Consider the following 19941-nt stretch of genomic DNA (forward strand, 5'->3'; position numbering starts at 1 on the left):
TTACGCGGCCGTTTATCCGGCGCCGGGACGAGTAAACGAGATACACGTCCCATTTAAGTTTTCACGAGAGGGAACGTAATGTCACACCTCGCGCCCGTGTCGGGGGATCGTTGTCCGCACGACCCAAAATTGCCGATGTTACGAGCGGATTCGAGCGTATTTAACGTTGACACGGAGAACGATTAGGTCGATAGTACTTGATCAAAGGGTTCGCGGATCTGTCCGCTTGTTTCGCTAAATTTAAAATTTATTGTAAACGGAGTAAATTCTTTAAGCTGATAGGGGAAATTTGCCGAAATTGCACCGACTGTTAACTGCTATACTTGTACAATTTCTATATGCGATTATTTGAGAACTATATAAATAGTATTACCATGATGCTTTGCTACACGCGGAGCATTAGGTACGGTAAGAATTTTCTTATTTACAATCATAAATATGTATATTTAATATTGCCATATATATATACATTTAATATTTCTTATTTACGTTCCTAGAAAAATTATAGCTGTTTTTCGATTATTTTTGAAGCGAAATTGCATGAAAGGTAAAATAAATACGGCCTACGTTTTGTAACACAATATTATTAGACTTAAATTAATAATCTTTCTAGTTTTCTTTTCGCTCTCGCTTAGAAATTAGATAAACAAAGTTTTACGGAATATTCTAGTTTCTTAAATCACATTATGACATTGTAATTTTATCCGTAATATAAATAGGTTTTTTATGGAAAATGACCTGAAGAGAACAGAATGTAATATTCACAGAACATATTATGTGGATTCTCAAAGAGAATTCTAAGATTCAAGTAGAATAGAAATATGGCATGCAAAAAATATTTTAGTGACATTATCAAAGTGAAGTTTTATATAGAATGGAACCACTTAATGTAGATTGTATGAATGGTAGAGAATCACTAGTTTAGCAACTTTTGCTATCCTGAAAGAAGACTTATCCAAAGTGCCCTTATTTTAAAAAAATTTAAAATGATGCAAAAAATTATGAGACAATTACATAAGAAAGGAAGAGGATGTACTTTATTACATAAAAAATTTCAGAATATTAAAATTATAATTCATAATTTTGTAGTGTAAGTCTTTGTGCGAAAAAATATTGCAATTTTGACCACCTTTCCTTACTAATGATAACTATCACATTCGTCGTAATTAGATGCAAAGTAGATATATCAAATCAGATATAAAGTAGGACAATTATATTTGCCGTTTGAAACGTGGCAGAATGAATGAAAGCGTCGGGCTTTCTTGAATTTGATATATTTGTGTATTCTTAGGTTCCTGAAGTCTCGCGGATTCTTGGGATTTACAAATACCTTTGGTCACACGTTCTTGGCGTGTCGTGAATCGCAACGTCCAACAAGTTAAATATTTTCATTCATAAATCCCTCGATTTTCAATCGTGAATTAAATTAAATTCGAGACACGCGCGTCTCTATATCTATTCAGAAGCGCTGCTGCTTTACTTTATGAAGGTAGACGTAGTGAAAATGTAATAATTCTTAAAAATTCTCTCTTTTCACGGACCTCGAGACGCTAGTCGTTGACGACAGCGAGAAACTTCCCCCGCTTCGTGGAATCTTTTTGATTTACCGCGAAAGAGATACACGGTTCAACGATCGCGAAAAGGGCGAAAGGGCTTTTATGGTAATCTGGAGATCTTTCCACCCAACGCACTTATTTTATATCGTTCCTCCGTTCTTTAAGTAGAAAATTGTCTTCATCTCCACTTCGAACACCCTGTACAATGTACAATTTATGTGAAATTTTTGTTTGCTTTAATGTTGTAGGTTGTAATAAAAAATATAAGCATTACAAGAGAGATAGGAAAAATACTGGCACAATTTATTCGCAAAATAGCAAGCGACTTCCTAAGGAAATTACACCGTATTTCCGTAACAATTGGCCGTGGCATTTCACGGAAATTCATCGGGAACGAGAAAAAATGCCCCTAGAGGAGGATGAAAAAAAAGATTGCTTTTTTTCCGAGGTTAATTTTCGCATGAAATTACGCAAACAGCGACGGACACGGGTAGAGTAGAGCAGGAAGGTAGAAGTGCAGAATGATAAGCGGCTCGTAGGATCGGCGGGACACGCGTAATAGACATTTAGTAACGGGTCGGGGAAAGAAGTCGGACAGAGAAAGAGAAAAAGACAAGGTGTAACACTACTATTTTCAACGGCGAAGGAAAGAAAACGAGAAGTGAATCGGATAGGCGGTTTCGTGGCGATTAAGACGAGGGAGACGGAAGGTGTGGGCGATCGCAAGAGCGAGTGAGGTCCTAGAAGAGCAAAGAAGGAGATAGAAAAGGAAAAGGAGGAAAGAGAAAAAAAAAGGAGAGAGAGAGAGAACCATCGCCTCGTCGTCGTCGTCGCCGTGTAGCGTGGCGCGACGCCGCACGTCGGATCGGGATCCCGGGACACGGCCGTGCGCCGTTCCGCTGCCCCACCCAGCCTCGTCGACGGGGCGGCCATGCCGGGGCCGCCGCGAGCCGATCAATACCTCGGGTCGGGCACGAGGCGCGGCGGACGCGGCCGAGCCCCGGCACGAGGCGACCCGAGTGCCCTCGCCATGGGCGGCGTTGCCGGTTCAGTCGTCGTGCGGGAGTGGTCGTCGAGGGATGTGTGGCATCGTAACCGCGAGTGTGGCCGAGGAATAAAAGAGCCGGCGTTTTAGTTTTCACGTTCGCGCTTAGCCCACGCTCTCCTCGTTCGTCCGTCTCGCGCGCGCGTGCTTCGGAGGCTGTAGAGGAAAAAGGAAAGACGAAAACAGCAGAGAGAGAGAGAGGAAAAGGAAAAAGGGGGGAAAAAACATCCCCGGGTAATTGGATCGTGTAGTAGTCGCAGTCTGTCTTTATCGCGGCACGCAACGTTCCTACTACGCCGCTGCTCGTCCGACTCGAGCCGGTGCACAGATCCACGCACAGACCGTGTGATTTACTTGATTATTTATTGTACAAAGGACTGTAAGCCATAGGTAGGTGCCAAAAGTCCGGCGATTCTGCGTCGCAATTTGTGGCTCCAATTCTTTTTTTTTTTTTTTATCCTTCTCGCGTTTATCTCCGTCCTCGTCGTTCTCGCCTCCGCGCCCTCTCCGTCCCGCTCGCTCCCTCTCGGTCGCATGCTATAAGCGCGCAGGTCGCGCTCGCTCGGGGCCGCTGCCGCTGCCGCCGCCGCCGTTGCTTCTTCCACGCACTCGTCACTTCCTGCGTGACTGAATAGCCGCCAGCAACCGTCGACGCTTCTAGATCGCTTTACGCTCGTCGCTTATCGTTACGCGCTCGTGGGGAAACTCGATTCCGTCTGCTCGAACGCGAGCGAGAGAACCGGAGCGAGCTAGCCGGCTATCGATCTCGCGGCGTCGTTGTCGTCGTCGTTGTCGTCGTTACTGCGTCGTAGAACGGACTCTGATACGCGTATCTCCGCATTGACGCGAATAACGAATCTCGTCCGTTCGTCAAGGTGCGAAGATCGATCTCGCACCAACCATCTATCTATCTATTTGGCTAGCTCGCTCGGCCAGTTTCTCCGCCGATCGATCGATCGGCGATTCGCGACAATCGTCGGCGTCGGAAGGCGTCGCCGTCTGAGAATGCGGCCGGGAATTTCGCTCTCTCTCGCCCCTCGTGAAAGTAACGCCGTGGCGCTACTACTCTACGGCTGGCTCCCTCTCGAAAAGGCGGCCGCTTTTGCTCGCTCGCTCGCTCGCTCACTCGCTCGTTCGCCTCCGCGGCCATAACCTCAACCTGGACAGCGGTTGACACATCGACATATAGAATGGACTGAGCATTGCGATGGGCAAGCGCGCGCCTGCTTTAGAGTGAGAGGTACTACACCTGAGGCCTATGTTTGTCTCTCTTGCAAGCTTCTGATTTGTTATTTCGTCCTCTTCCGTGAATGGAGGGGGACGAAATAACAAATCAGAAGCTTGCAAAAGAGACAAATATAGGCCTCAGGTGTAGTACCTCTCACTCTAAAGCAGGCGCGCGCTAACCTATCGCAATGCTCAGTCCATTCTATATGTCGATGGGTTGACAGTACATTCGCTCGTTCGACACCATGGACACGTTTCCGCGACGACGTTCACGGTGCTCGTCCGCCTCCCACGGGAGAGCTGCTTTGCATGGCTAAATATGTCTCTTTTCGCGGAGAACGTCCGACAACCCGAGTTCCTCACTAGCTTCTCTCTATGAGGCGGTCCCATTATTATCGGGCGTGACGTTCGCTTCTCGATGAAGTAGTGGAAGCGTCAGGGGTCATTGGCACACGTGGCAAATCCCCTGCCTTTTGTAATTTTCGACACCGATTTGTCTGGGCGATTTTGAAATAAAATTTGTTGCTGAAATTTATTCGAAATTTAAGATTTGTATCGGTATAACTTTCGGTTTAGCTCACTTTTTTTTATTCGATGAGATTTTATTTGCATTCGCACAGTTCGTACGTCTCTATTTTAGAAAAAGATTTAAATAAGTTAAACCGAGATTAAAACTAATTTTCATTAATGCAAACTAGTCTAAAAGATCTTATTAATTCCATGTCGATTTATCGATCGGTCAGCATTAGTGAATGTTCTTCCCTACCCCCCTCTTTTTTTTTTTTAAGAACGCGCAGATCCTACTTTGATCGATCGATCAATCGATCGTTGGCCTTGAGATTTTGTTAAATGTGAAGATCGTGTTCTTGTTTCCTAGATGTTATTTATAGCCACGGTTCAATGATATTTTATGCTTTCATTTCACGCGATTGTATTTATGGCGACAAGCGCTGACGGTCGATATCAACGAAGAAATTGCCAGGCAATCTCTTGGGCCGAGGATAAAGTTTGAATTTTAATGCCGTGATTGATCCGCGAAACTTCTTCGAGCACGTTCTCTCGCATCCGATCCGAATTCGTCTCGTCCATGTGACACAACGATCGATACGTATCAATTACGGCCGATTATTTTTGGGACGACGGTCTGAATTGAGAGAAAACTCCGTGATTCTTTTTTTTTTTTTTCCCTTAACATCCCAATTTTTCAAATACAAACGACAACGGGGCTTTTTCACGAGATATATCACACACCCGTACATACGATAGGAATAAAAAACGAGAGGTAACATCGCCGGGTGTACGGATATAGATATTAATTTTATCAGTTACCGCGCCAGTTTATCTGCGCCTACATCACGTCATGTTATACTTCGCTGATAACGCCGTCTGCCCGCTCCGCCCCTCGCGTATTATTTGCGTAAAGCGGGGAGTTTGCGCAAAAAAAAAAAAAAAAAAATCGCGATGAACCGTCCGGCCTTACCACCGGACATTCCCGCCTCGCTGAAAAAGAGTTCGCGGGCACGCCGACGATCCGTGGCTCGGTCGGACGATAATCCGCGAAATGTTACGCACAAACGCGTGCGTTGCGAGAGGAAATTTTGCGTAGTTAATTTTAGCGTGTATCTTTTACGTGTAATTTTACAATTTTTATTAATAACGCAAACGCATTGTGCGTTTCCCTTGAATAATTTCTTTTCTAGTTAATTTTTTTTTTCTTGTAATTACATTGTCAAATGCTGCACTGTCTGACGATCCTTGTCGAGCCAGGGTATCCTGGAATCGGATTTTAATTTTAATAACGGGGTCGGTGACCGAGTGATCGACGAGAGATGAATAAACATTTACGATCAATACAGTTACTTTCTTATATCTCTCATGCGACATAATGTTAATAGCTGACGAGTGAAAAAATTGTAAGGTTATCGTTTAAGAATGCACGTTTAGTCGGGCGATTATTCTTCGATTAATTTTATTTTTCGAGAAATCTCTTTCTTCATTAATATTTACATGTGTCTCATTATATTTTCTATTAATAATTTCATTGGCATGCGGGAAAAAGAGTCGGTTTACGACGCACTCGTTCGATATTAATGAACGCGATTGCGTGCGTATGGCAATCGTGATGGTCTTACTCGGAATCGCCAGCCACGTTCGCCAGGTTTGCCAGGCATTCATGAAAGCTTGCAAAAGCGCCGATTACCCACGCGTGACGCCAGCCGCATTCTTCCCGCGCCGAGGCGGAATAGGAAAAAGTGCGTTTACTTTCAGGATTGTGTGTCGACCCAGCGTTTCGCCGCAGGGGGGGGCCGACGAAACAGGAAAATCCGCTTTCCGTAAAAAGTACTTGGAAAAACTCTCGAAAGATTTTGTCCAAAACGTCCGTTAAAATTTCTAATTCCTCGAAACCAACGAGAAGAATTCTCCGAAGACAATAAAATGTCCAGTACTTTTCCGGTTTTTTTTTTGTTTTACATAACAAAAGCTAATTTATTATATCGGGCTTGCGAATATAAAATTCAAGAAATTCTGCTCGATCGTAAAATTCATTTTAGCGAAGCTCTCTTTCGGAAATCCGATTACTCTTATCGCGTTTTGGAACCCGCTTTGGTATCTTCATCGTGAGGATCAGGCAGAATTGCATGTGGGAAGCGATCTCTCGGGGGGGGGGGGGGGGGGAGGGAGAGATAACTTGGTGGGAATTGGAACGCACTCGCGCGCGGGTATCGCATGAGATGCGTTCCGCTCGCGCGGGCAGCTCCGCGCCGCGAGTTCTTCGTGCCAGAAATATTTCGACGGCGACGCGGGGTGCCTCGTCGTCGTCGCCGCCGTCGTTAAACCAGGTGATCGCGCGCGATTAAATATAGGACGCCGAATACACCTATTCGCGCTCGCCCAATAATTTCTGTTCGGGTTTCTTCGCGCGACACGAGCGAGACGCGCTTCCGGCGGTTTGATTATCGTCGGATCGATTCGGCTTCAATTGAAAGTCACCGGTCGTCTTCCGGTCGGGAACTGACGCGCGAAACGTCGTAAGAAGTAAATTCTGCAATTAAGAAACGCTCCGGTATCTGGCGCGATCGTTTACCTCGCGAGAAATCGCGCGTATCACGTACACGCATCTTCACGCATATCTTTACGTGTAACATGCTCCTCGCGTTCTCACGGGTGGTAATTCGCACTTTTTGTTACTTCCATTTCGCGTGTACAACGTTACATGTCAGGTGTTCATTCTTTCCTTAATAAACTGCTGTTTTTTTTCCACTTAATGAAACTTTGTGGAGAATCTATCTTGATCGTTTAATGATAGACTGGAGATTCTATCTCCCTTCCTCTCCCTTAGAATACCACGAATGAAAACGAAATTGAGAAACATAATCGCTCATGTAATTCCTCAAACAGGAAAATAATAATGATCAATTGAACAAAGTCAAGAGAAAAGGAAAGTTTATTCTGCCAAACACAAAATACATCAAGTATGATAATTGTCTCAAATTATAACAAATATTGTTGACCATCTGTTATTTTTTTTACGACATGTCCGAACTTTTATTTCGGAATTTCGGGTCCTCGACTGCATCTTGAGAGAGCGACGAATGCCACCGGAACCGGAAGCGTATTAATGAAACCGGATCTGGGACCTTTCCGTTGTTCGTGATCTGGAATTCTTTCGCTTTTTCGAGTCGCACTCGGCCTACAAAGAAGTCGCCGCTTAAATGTGGAACGCAAACGTTGATACTCCATTCGATGTTAATCCGAATTTATTGCGCCATCGTGGATTTATTACGGCGGGAAGGATTTATGGATCGCGACGCCGAGCATCGGCACGATTTCCGGAATGAAAATTTCTCGGTCGCAGTGAGTTCCGAACGGTGACATCAGAGAATCTAGGGAATCGCGAAATTTTTGGGACAAATCGAAATGCAAACGCTGAGAATTCGTGATCTCGATTAATCTTCTGCGTTAAAAATTTTAAACGCGTACGCAAAAAAAAAAGAGTGAATGAAATTTATGAAATTTAAGATTTATTGCGGGACACAAGCTCCGTGACATTTCATATCTGTGAAACGTACTGATTCGTCGAGGATTTAATCCGTGGGACAAATAAATGCACCACGATGCCAAGAATTTCTAGAATGTGGGTTCGCAAAGCCGCACTTGAAGCCGGGATCTACGGATCCGTACAATTTGTAAATTTAAGACTTGTGAAACGGTGTCGCGTATGTCCAAAGCGATTTATCCTGGAAAGATCATGGAATTTATAAAATGATACTTTTACAGTGAACGGTGATGCATTTGCAGAATTATGATACGACGCACATTCTAAGCGGAGATCGTCGTAGATGAATTTCATTGTAATTTTTTTTTTTTTTTTTCTTTAACGTTAAACTCGCGATTCGTCGTTACGAGGAAAATATTGCATGCGCGATAACGATCGACGTGTTAACGTCGCCTATTTTTTTTCCATTCTTTCGCGCGACAGGTGACACGGCTGGTATTACTTCCGGCATTCTCCGACTCGGCTATCCTTGACAACAATTATCCGGATCACCGAGGAAGAAATGCTCTTAGTCACATGCGATTAGGTGCAATTGCACTTTGACTCGTTACTCATCGCATTATTTTAACGCCAAACAACTCGCCGTTTCCCCCGTATCGCTCCTCTTCGTTAGGTAAACATCCGTTCATGCACACATTCTGCATTCTTGCCGATATTCAGCGTCGTTTAACTTCGCGCGCAGAACTTCACGCCAGCTTCTCCCGCTATTTTGAGGAAGTTAAATCCTTCGACAAGCTCGAAAAGATATTTCAAAACAAACGCGAGAAATACATGTGATTTTGAGTAATTTAATATCGTGTAAGTTTAATAAATGTGTTTTGCAAACTTGATTTTTTAGTCTTTTAAAGAATTAAAGAAGATAGATTATAAATAAATGTATAGAGAAAAAGAGAAAATAAGTGGCAATGTCGAAAACATTGTGAAGCTTCCGTTAATAACCGCGAGTTTTTGTAATTCTTTGATATTTATAAGGAAGCTTCTTAAGAAAACAGAGAAAGAGAGGAGGCCATCTATGTTCTTCAGGGTTAAGTGGCTCTTAGAGCTCTCGTGGGTTTTTTGATGGCATCGACCAGCCTCAAAGCAATGAGTCATCGTTACCACGTGATACCCCTCTCGTTTTACTCCGGATTATCTGCGCATATTATATAGGGTGTTTTTTGCCAACCTCACTTCCTTTCAATGACAGATATCATTGTTGCAGTTCGTAGAATATTGCAGAATGTTATATATTGTGAGACTAAATCAACAATTTAAGCGCGATCGTGCATTAAAGGTGTCATCTCTTATTTATCTCTAGCTTCTCAAATAATTATATGTACATGAATATCTTAAATTATTCTATTTTTAATATTATATTTTTACTAACATTTTTCCAAATAACTTTGTTCTGCTACCTCTCTGTTTTATATTTATAAATCGTTAGTTGTGTGGTGATTTCTATTATTATCTGTTATTAAAAGTGAGTTTAATCGAACGCATTCTGTATACGAGAAGTCAGTGTGCACCGAGAAACTTTTGCACTGCAACGTGATCACGTAACGTATTTAATTTACAAGCTATTTTTATGAAGGAACCTATCGTGCGCCACGATGTATTTTTAATTACCCTTCCTATGGACGCACACCTCGAAGATCTCCCTCAGGAAATCTCCCGAATCATCGTCGGTCTTCGTGTTTCGAGCTTATCCGCGATGTCACCTCGCCTTTACCTGCACGTTAAACTTAACGAGAAAAAAGTTTTTAATTTTCAAGAGAAATTCTATCCCGCAAATTTTTATCTTTACCAAAAATGTGTTTGCTTAGAGGAACCAGTGAATTGATTTGCATTTTTTTACAATTATATCTTACGATGGAAAAAATATTAACCAATTTATTAAACAAATATTATTTTCTTGGTTAGACTATATAAAATTTTGCAATAAATCTTTATTTAGGTAAATCTTTGATTTAACGCGATATAATCTCATTTCAAGATTTCCGTTTTGAAACTGGAGATATTGTCGAAACAAGAATATTCTTTTTTTCTGTGCATTTATGTAAGGTCGCTGTTCCGTTGCTGTGATGATTCTTGAATTTTCTTTCTTACATGACTTACGTGCGTTCACGTGTTACTCGATATATGTAGTTCATGAATGCGTTGGACTCGCTTCCCAGTCCGAGATGTAATTCGTTCTTTCAATTCTACGGTATGAATCACCGTCGTTTCCTCTCTCGCGTACTACGACGACACAACATTCCGGTATAGCGGACGTATTACGACATCCCGTTGCTCGTGTTCTAAGCAGACCTACAAACTTAACCGTTTCAGAATGTACGATGGTCTTCTTGATTTTTTTTCTGAAATTACTGATTTTTTTTTTTAAGTTCGAAGATTTAACAATTTACAATCAATCTGATCTGATCGGCTACGAGACAAAAGTATTTCGCGCAAACTCGAAAGAATTTAATTTTTCAAAAACTTTGGCCCAGAAGTTGCATCTCTGGAAAAAATGCTATATCACTTAAATTTATTTCAATACTGATGACTGGTTTGCGCTTTTCCCTGTAACTTATTATTAATGTATTTTTGATTCGACGATGACAGAATCATCCGCCTCTTCGTGGTGCATCGAATGTACATCCGTTCATTCGTTTGGTTTTATCAGACAGACGGCTGATTCTCTTATCGGCTCACAGATTCACATGCACGTGCAATCCGTTGACGAGAGGACTATCCGCCTGACCGGGTCGTTCGTGATTTATCATGTCCGATGCTAGTCGAACTAATAAAAAGAGATAAAAAAGACAACGATTGTTGTCTGTGCCCTGAATCTATCATAAATGATCAAACGCTACTTGGGAACTGTTTAAAAATAAGATTTACAGGAGTCTTGCGCTAGAGAGTACAAGTTAAATTTTTGTTTCTTTGATAAAATTATGTCGAGTTTATTATTAATTGTTTTTAAGTAATATACTGAAAATACTGAAAGAATGACAAATAAAGATAAGGCTTGAGTAATCGTTGCGTAAACTGGATAATCTCATACGGTTATGCTTGTCGAAGTCCGTTAGACGTCCGGTGATAATCTGTGTGGTAGATTCAAATGACAGATTAGAGATAAAAGGAAAAAGGGGGGAGGATAAATCGTAATTTTTTGCATCATTATTTGTGATAAAATCGTAAAAAGAAATTAGATAGGTCGTCAATACTGGCATACCATTTTGTTTTTGAATAGGTTTTTTTAAACAAAAGCTAAACCAAACATAAACTAGAAAATATCTTCTATAATCTATGATACAGCAGTTTTTATAATAATGCTATATAATAATTAATATTTTCGCGCAAAAAAATGAACATCTGCGAAATGGTCCCCAAAACTGTTATAGTAGGCCGCAGTTTTCTTTCCTTTTTATTTAACGTGAATTATTTATACAAAATATATGAGTTAACGTGTATGAGGATTCCTAGAAGCCTTTCACTTTGAATATTTTTTTATAAAGCATTTTTTGTCGATTATATAAATATCTTAGGCTGTTGTACGAGATGCAATATGTAGCGTGACTAATACGGAAGGTTATACTCGTTTTCAGATTTTATATAGAAAAAGTCATGAATGTATAAACTACGCATTTTTATTTCTTCAATTATCTAAGCAGATCATGTTTTTATCAGTATTAATATGCAATGTTTAATTTCCGTGAAATAATGAGGTACTGCTTTAAGAGTGATATGCCAATACTGGTGACCTTTCCATTTAATAATATTTTTTTATAAAAAAGTGTTATTAATCCTATGGCTTGAATGGATTGGTGCTGAATAAAAATTTTTGGTATTGTGATTCTTTGAAAGAGAGAGAAGTACAAATCAGAATTATTATATTTATCTAGAAAAAGAGATTAAAAATTAATAATTTAAAAGGAATTTGCATATGTTGTGTTGCGTATTGAAAATAAAATTGAACAAATGTGATCATCGTTATTTATTAAATTTATAAAATATTTTGTATTGAGTCGTCATTAATGTCATTTAATATTGCAATATTCACAGGCTTTACGTAACGTACTTTTACTAGATAGCAGTGTATCCGCATCGATCGTCGATGCCCAAAGGGCACCTGATATTCTATTTCATGACAAATCTCTCTTTCATGTCGGAAATAGACCTTTTTGCACGGGTTTCCATGGAAATGCGATTTTCCACGTGCGAGTGCAGCATTCTTGTAACGTAGGCTTTTGTTGCAGGTTTTATCAAGTCATGTACATGTACTATATCGATTGAGCACTTATTCGACTCAATTGAGAAAAACACTTCACTCTTGATAACTCCGATAGATTTTTCTTCTTTTTTTTTTCCCTATAATCTTGACCACTTTTTCTTTCGCAGCATTAAAAGCGCAGAATTAATTATAAATGCAATAATCACATAGCTATACTATAATTGCATTGCAGACTGCGCTATTACTATGACAATAACGAACAAAAAAGAAATAGATGTCACGCGTTTCTTAATAGAAAAGAAATTTTAATCTCTTCTCTTCGTATCCCGCCATCTTGTTGAAGGTTTAGGATCTATTTTTTCTTATTGTCCAGGAAAACCTGACAATACGAAGAAAAAATACATTTACCTGAATGTTTCCGCAAGACAAGACTAGCAGCTGGTCAATTCGAAAATGCGTTGTTGTATACCAGGAATGTTTGTTTTTCTCTCAAAATGACATGGAGTTTCTCTAAAGAAAATCCACGGGATAAAAAAAGCTTAATGATTTCTTAAGAGTTTTGAAGAGAAACAGAAAAAGGGAAATTCTTTCGTTTGCTCTCTTTTCTCGGAGGAGGAGGGGGAGGTCAAGGGTATCGTTCCGTTAGTTACCGGATGCTGTACCCTGCTCTTCTCGGAACATTCCCAAGGATAAAAGCACTTTAGTCGCGCGCACGTGACTCGGAAAGGGAAAAGGTCGTCCTGTCTCCGGAACAGACGTGTCGATCCGAGGCGAACGAGGCCAGTCGCGTTTCGTGAGTGGATACGCAATATCGTGTAATCATCGTCGTCAACGTTGGTGTCGTCGTCGTCGTAGTATCTGGCTTCTAAACGCGCGTCGGTGTGCGAGACCTATTCTTCCCGACCTCTCTCCGGGGACACGCGACAAAGGGAACCGGGCGACATTGAAATGCGCCGCAGTTGGCCGTGCTTTGTGCATCGCGTGTTGCATCCTCCCTCGGTGTATCGTGTCTCAACTTGTCCCCACTCGACGACCGCTCTGACCCGCTCAACACCGACGCTAGTTTCCCGTTTTTTTTCTTATCACCGTTATCTTCCGCATTAAAAAAAAAAAAAACGTGAAAGTTATCGCCGAAATTGTCGCGTAAGCCCGAGAGAAACACTTTGTTGCATCGCGCGATTTTATATTTTGGAAACTACGGCGCGACATTTCGAGAGGCATCTAAGACACATGGCTAAATGATCATAAGAACCCTTCGAACCTTATACCCTTTCGAAAACTTGGAGTATAAATTGCATTTGTCAAGATAAGCAATTTTAGAACGTTGTATCTTCGGGATGGAAAAATTTTTATCTTGAAGGATTTCACTTCAAACTTTGGATCTTGCAATCTATAACGTAAACAATTTTGGAGATTTGCAATCTTTATCTTTTATAGTTTGCTCCTCCCTTTTTTCGAACTTTTGATAAACACATTTGAGATTACGCTCGCGTACCGAAAGCGCGAAAAAGCTTTCGCGAACATTCCAAACTTGGGGCCCGACGCTTCCCTGACGTCGCATTCTTTTCTGATTCCAGCCGACACAATGTCCGTGGATAAGGAGGAATTAGTGCAGCGTGCGAAGCTTGCCGAGCAGGCGGAAAGGTACGACGACATGGCGTCCGCGATGAAGGCGGTCACCGAGACGGGAGTCGAGCTGTCGAACGAGGAGAGGAACCTGCTCTCGGTGGCGTACAAGAATGTCGTAGGGGCGAGACGTAGTTCGTGGCGGGTAATCTCCTCCATCGAGCAGAAGACCGAAGGCTCCGAACGTAAACAGCAGATGGCCAAGGAATACCGGGAAAAGGTCGAGAAGGAATTGCGCGAGATCTGCTACGATGTATTGGTAAGTGAATAATACACCCTGGCCGCTTTCTCCCGTCCTAAAACCCAACCGAGCACCGGTTCGCCCTTTTCTTTTCTCGCTTCGGCGAGTATTGTAATACGCCTGAAGGGAACAACGGTTAGACGGAAAAAAGACGTTCGGTCTTGTATTCAGAAAGTGATACGTTAATTTTATCTATGAAAACGCGCGCTCGTCATCGCGATATTTATTAATGGAAGAATATTAATTACTCCATCGATTCGTTTGGCGAGGTAATCTCATTTTACCGTCGCGACGCATTTGTATTATAATAATGAATTGAATGTTTGCATCTCTGATTAAATTTGCTTTCCCTTGGGGTGTAGATATGCGTTTGTTTGAAAAGAAAGCGAAGAATTTGCATTTCTCTCTTTGCTCTGATCGTGACGTTCTCGTTACGTCGTATGCGCAATTCGCGTGTGTCGCCCGGCTTATTGTGTCGTTCGTCAGGGTATTGATCGAAGTAGCTTTAGACAAGAAAACCGAGGCTTGGGCGATAGGAGATGAGACGAGCATTGAAATGGAGGAAAAGCATCGCGTTCTCTCGGAAAAGTAGGAGGGGAAAAAACCTGCGAATTGTGTTTGCCGAAGAGTAAACGTGTTTGAACAAATGTCTTGGCGCAACCCAGATGATGGAAGACTGGCTTTTAACGTTCCTCTCCGATAATTCATCGATGAAATTTTGAGGACGCGCGAGAAACGAGACGAATGGAGTCTCATTTTTGTACTGAAAAGGGAATTAACGATTTCCATTGTTTTTCAATACTGTTTTTTTTTTCTCTGATTTTTCTTTGCGTATTAAAATCTCGTTGTTGCGTATCGGAACGATTTTCTCGATGTTCTCGCTACGCGAATTGACGGACAATCGAGTCGAGAGTTATTTTTGGACAATACTTTGACGCTGGCCATCACGCTCGCGATTAAAGTAATAAGGTTAATTGAGTCGACTCGGTGGTCTTGATGAGGCAAACTTCAGCGCAACAGTTTAGGCAGATCTCTCTCCTTTGAGCTGCTCCATAGCTTTTGTATTTGATTCAACGTTTACGATAAACAGTCCGTTAATAGTGCATGAGTCACAATTTTTAAGTTGCCTTTACGTATTGATTGTCATTCTTCATATCTCTTGAGAAAACATTCCGATAAGAATTTTAGGCTCATTAGAAGATCTCGAGTAAATAGATAACATGATTGTCCTGTGACGAAATAAGCTTGGAGTAATATAAAATTTTAGTGTAAAAGTAAACGTTAAGAATACGAGAAGATGTATTTGATTTTTAACTGTTAATTTGTATTGTATGAATTTACTTTAGTAATTTACATGTTATATTACAATTCGCATTTTGTGTTAGGCAGCCCTGGTTGACAACAATTCTCAATTTCTTCTATCTTTGTGTATTTTTATCGCATATTAATTTCACGTAATAATTTCGATCTTCGATCCCACAATGAATGATCAACACTCATGCATTTGTGGGAGCTCGGCTTGTTCATTCGTTTATCTGGGAACGTTAATTTACGAAAGAATCGGATTCCTGCTCGTACGTTGCTCGAAATTAATTTCGCGGAGGCGCGCGCACGTGTTTTCTCACACGAATTCGCAATATCGTATTTCAGACGGTTGGCACTATCGCAAGCTTCCGCACCGGGTAGTGCGGGCTCTATATCGTGACGATGTGTCAGTTTTATCGCGCATTCTTGTCCCGTGGCTAATAACGGTGTAAATCAATTCTCAGGATGAGGAAAATCGCGAAAATAACGCACGCTACGCACAAACACACACACACATTTATTTGCCATTAAGTTATTTTAAATAAAAGATTTAATGTCATTTTAAATTTTATAATTTTTATATGTAAAATTATTATACAACGTTTATTGCAAGGATATTTTTTAGTGTTACTATTAAAATATTTTAGATTTTAAATAATTAAATTTTATTTCTAGCGATTAGATTTTAATATAAATAGCTGGAGTGTGTGAAGAAAGCTTAAGATTGCGAGACTAATCTCTATATTACGTATCTTTATATAGGTAGAAAGTTAACTCGCAAAGTAGTATTTATGCTAATGTTTCTTGCTGTATATTTAAGATAATCGGTCTACGCGCATTGAATCTTTGACAGTTTTATCACGCTATTAGATATCTTTCACCACGGTGCAGCTAATGGACACTTATTCATATACATCAACATTCGTATTTACCTTAAATAAATGTAATCTTAATTTTTATGTATATGTACACACGATATGTATATTTTTTAAAAATATTAAAAATTTTAAAATATTGATAGTGATATACAAATATCTTTATTACGTTAGCGAATAAGAACATTTAAATATTTATTTGTATATTATAAGCTTTTCAAATTAAAATTTTCAAAAGATATCGATCGTTTGGTTTCATCTTTTACTATCTTCGCGTCATTAATTTCGAACTTTATAATACTTAGGGATTTTCTACTTAGAATTTTATAATTGCTCGAGGCTTTTCCTTTTATTTATATCAATAAAAAAGACAAAATAAAACTGCGTAGACACTGGCGAGTCTGCTGTCGCCTCTTCCACCTTTGAACGTGCTGCGGGGCCAAGTCTACAGATCTTGAAGTAGAGGCCATTCTACAGTAGTGTAAACATGATTGTAAGTGATTGTGAAGTATTGTAAGGCGCACTTGTATTATTTATCTCTAAGGTAAATTAACTTTAATCTTTATTTCTCTTATTTAAAAAAATAAAGAATACGAAAAACTTAAATCGAAATTAAAGTTAATTTGGCAGGAATGTTGATAGAAAAATGAATGTACAGTCCGCCTTACAATATTTTATGAATACGCAAGTGCTATTGCAGAATGTCCTTGAGAGATTGGACACGTCTGAAATTTCACGGATAAACGCTTAAATTAAAACAAGACAGACACATGCGTCTGTCGCATTTTATCCTGAGAACCGCGTCTTGAATAACAGATCAATCAAAAGTTGCGTCTAAAAACGGCGTGCAATTTTTTTACTCGATTATCTCTGAGCGAAGCGCCGAGGATATTCCGTTCCCCTTTCCGCGCCGGTGCAGCCGTCGCGATGTTTCCTGTTCTCCATACATAGACGACAAGAGCCCCGGAAAGGTGACGGAGAGAAAATTTATGTGCCGTTGAGTAACCGGCGCTCGTCCAAAGGGGGTCGCGCTCCGAGAATTGCGATGGGCGGGAATCGATAAACAAGTAATTTCGCATAATTACGTACGATGATTTCATCCTCACGTGAGTTCTTTATCCTGGAACGTTCTCCTACGCGCATAGAATTCCATAATACACCCGATACTTGGATACTTATTGTCTTTCCCTGCTGCTCGCACTTCTTTCTGCGACAATTTTATTTTACGGTACTGTCTTACAAATTAAAAAAGTGTATGAAACACATGACCTAAATACGTCCAAGTGATTGTGTTATTTGTAACAAATAAATAAGATCAACAATAACTTGAGAGAGTAAAAGAAAAGATTAAATTTATAATGAAAAGCTGCCGTCGATTTACAGGGAGCAACTGCTCTTTCACATCGGGATTTGACGTGATTCCAATCGTCAGAAAGTTTCTTCGACTTTTTAACAAGCGCCTTTGTCGAAGAAATCGGAAGCGTTAACTTTGCCCGAAACATACTTAACTGTGTTCGTTAGCGATTTATTACTGCGCCGTCGTCCAGCGACGCGATAACGAAGCGAGGAAATGCAACTACGAAAATAACCGCTTTATGCATTGCGAAGTCATTAGCATAGCGTGTTTCATCGAAAGCATTGACACGAATTTCTCCAGCCCTGTTAGACCTCCTCCCTATTGAAGCGTTAATTTATTCCAAGTAACAACGCAAAATAATTTGACTTGTAGAAAGCGTTACAGTTATTATAGAAAATATTTCCAACTTTGACTAGTCCACTTTGCAACGTGTTGCAAAGTATTTTCCATTCAACAAAAAGAATCGCGTCGTAACTTGTACATGGAAGTTTCCAAGCGTTAGATTAATACGGGAGTCAGACTTTTTTTTCCGTTCCATTCGTGTAAAACGTTCGCTAAACAAAATGTCTTTATTTTTTTATTATTTTCAGCAATTAAATTTCCGAAATATTAAATTTTCGCGGAATGCAATTCTGTTCGAGTTAATTGGAAAGCGTTCTCGTTGCTTATTGCGATTCTTAGCGCGTTAAACGATGACGCATTTAAGGCGACTTCCTTCCTAACATGATAAAGGAATTAATTTGGTTGCGGGCAGGCATCCCGTTATAATAAAGTGTCAACGCGAAGGGAACGAGATGAGATTTCGTACACCTCGGGGTGCCTCGCGTCTCGAGCGTCGAAACTCGTTTTGCGTGCAATACCCGTTTTGTCCTCCGCGCCCGGGATCGCCTTACGATTCTTAGTTGACAACCTTCCACACGCACGCACGTTTTCTTGCTCTGGATCTCCGGAAGGTGAAGACCATCCTCCGGATTGGATTTCACACGGGTCAATTACGGGTTACCTGCGCGCCTCGTGTATTTTTATATCTGCACTCGTGTAAAAGCGACGAAAGTCCTCTCGTTTCCTTTTTTCCCCCGTAAAATAATCCACGCGTCGTCACGTAATTCTTCAGCCTTTGAAATAATTGGTCCTCATTCGATTAAGCTGTCCGCGACTTATTTACGAGCGATGTGAATAAAAGTCGGTTAAAAGGTAACCTCGTTACGCTTTTCGTTTTAAAGTCTAGTAAAAAAATAACCTGTTTTTCCGTTTTATTGATAATCATTTAGGAATTGTTTAATTTCTTTTAACTTTCATCGTTCCTCGAGTCTCAATCTGCCCCTTGGGACACTTTTTATTCTCATAGAGACTCACGGTGAGATATTAAAGCACGACCTTTTCGAAACTTCGTCGCTCGAAAGCTCATGAAACTCATTAAACTCTGCGAATTATAATCTACCTGACGCTTTTTGCGACACGCGCCTCGAGATTCCATTCGATCTCCGTTCTCGTTACGTGGGTGATATTTTCCAGTATCCGGAAATAAGCGGAAACGGAAGAGGAAGTGCCGGGCACGCCTGTTCAGACGAACGTACCACGGGCCACCGGAAATGGCCTGTTCCGCCGCCGTAATAGGGAGACCCTTTTTCTTCAAAGGAATTAAATTCGCCCGAGGCTGCTTTCTTTATGGAAAGAGGAAAAAAAGCACCGTCTTGTTTCGATGTTTGAATAACACGGTGACACGGTGATATATAACAAGTGACCCATTTGTTTCTCGTTGGGTAACTTTAAATCTCGTGTTGTTCTCAGATTTCTTGACGGAAGAAATAATTATTGCGTTTTAAACATGTATTAGAGAAAGAAGCATTCGCAATTGTTCGTTAAATACGTATACGATATGTTCGGTTGTTTGGAATTAAACGAGTTTGTGTTTCCTCTTGTAACGTTGCATACGTAAGTCGACAGACGTGTCCGGATTGCTTTTAATTGAAGAGCTGTTTAGGGTTCTCCATTAATTTGCTGGGCGCGCGAAGGTCCATTCGAAGGCAAGCGCGCGCTAATTGCAAACGGGGAAAGGGGGCCTCGTGATTTGAGGAGCCGCACGTCAAACGGCGAAACTGGAGCAAGGCTCCAGCTGAAACATAATCGCCGGACGATCGGGGTCCCGTTCTCGTGCTCCTATACACGTCACCGTGAACGTGGCACTATTGTATTGCACCTTGACGTAGCCGCACGCCGCCGGTTTCGCTGCGGTTTTAATAAAGCCAAGTTATTTCTAACTCGATGGACGCAGAGGAGAGGAGGAGAACGCGTGAAAGTCAGTTGTCGTCGTTGTCGCCGCCGTCGTCGTTTCAAATATATAATTGTCGTGAAACAAAACGGCTTTAAAGATAAACCGGAGATAGCGCGAAGGGGAGGGGAGGGGCAACAAATGGGATAAAAAAAAAGAATATGCAGAAATAATGTACAGAGAAT

At 41.0% G+C, this 19941-nt stretch overlaps 1 protein-coding gene across 4 annotated transcripts in view; it reads left to right on the forward strand.

The window, feature by feature from the left end:
* Positions 1-19941, forward strand: part of LOC105836269 (14-3-3 protein zeta) — a 52907-nt gene that overhangs the window by 21036 nt on the left and 11930 nt on the right. For 2 of the 4 annotated variants that reach the window (XM_036288294.1, XM_036288295.1), the window contains one exon: positions 13658-13965. In XM_036288294.1, the coding sequence (XP_036144187.1) occupies positions 13666-13965 (300 nt within the window). In that variant the 5' untranslated portion in view covers positions 13658-13665. Of the gene's footprint in view, positions 1-2591; positions 2992-13657; positions 13966-19941 lie in introns of those variants that run through there. The other 2 variants (XM_012680202.3, XM_012680201.3) reach the window with 2 other exon arrangements.

The sequence above is a fragment of the Monomorium pharaonis genome, chromosome 6 (genome assembly GCF_013373865.1).
Source record: "Monomorium pharaonis isolate MP-MQ-018 chromosome 6, ASM1337386v2, whole genome shotgun sequence".
Classification (NCBI taxonomy): domain Eukaryota; kingdom Metazoa; phylum Arthropoda; class Insecta; order Hymenoptera; family Formicidae; genus Monomorium; species Monomorium pharaonis.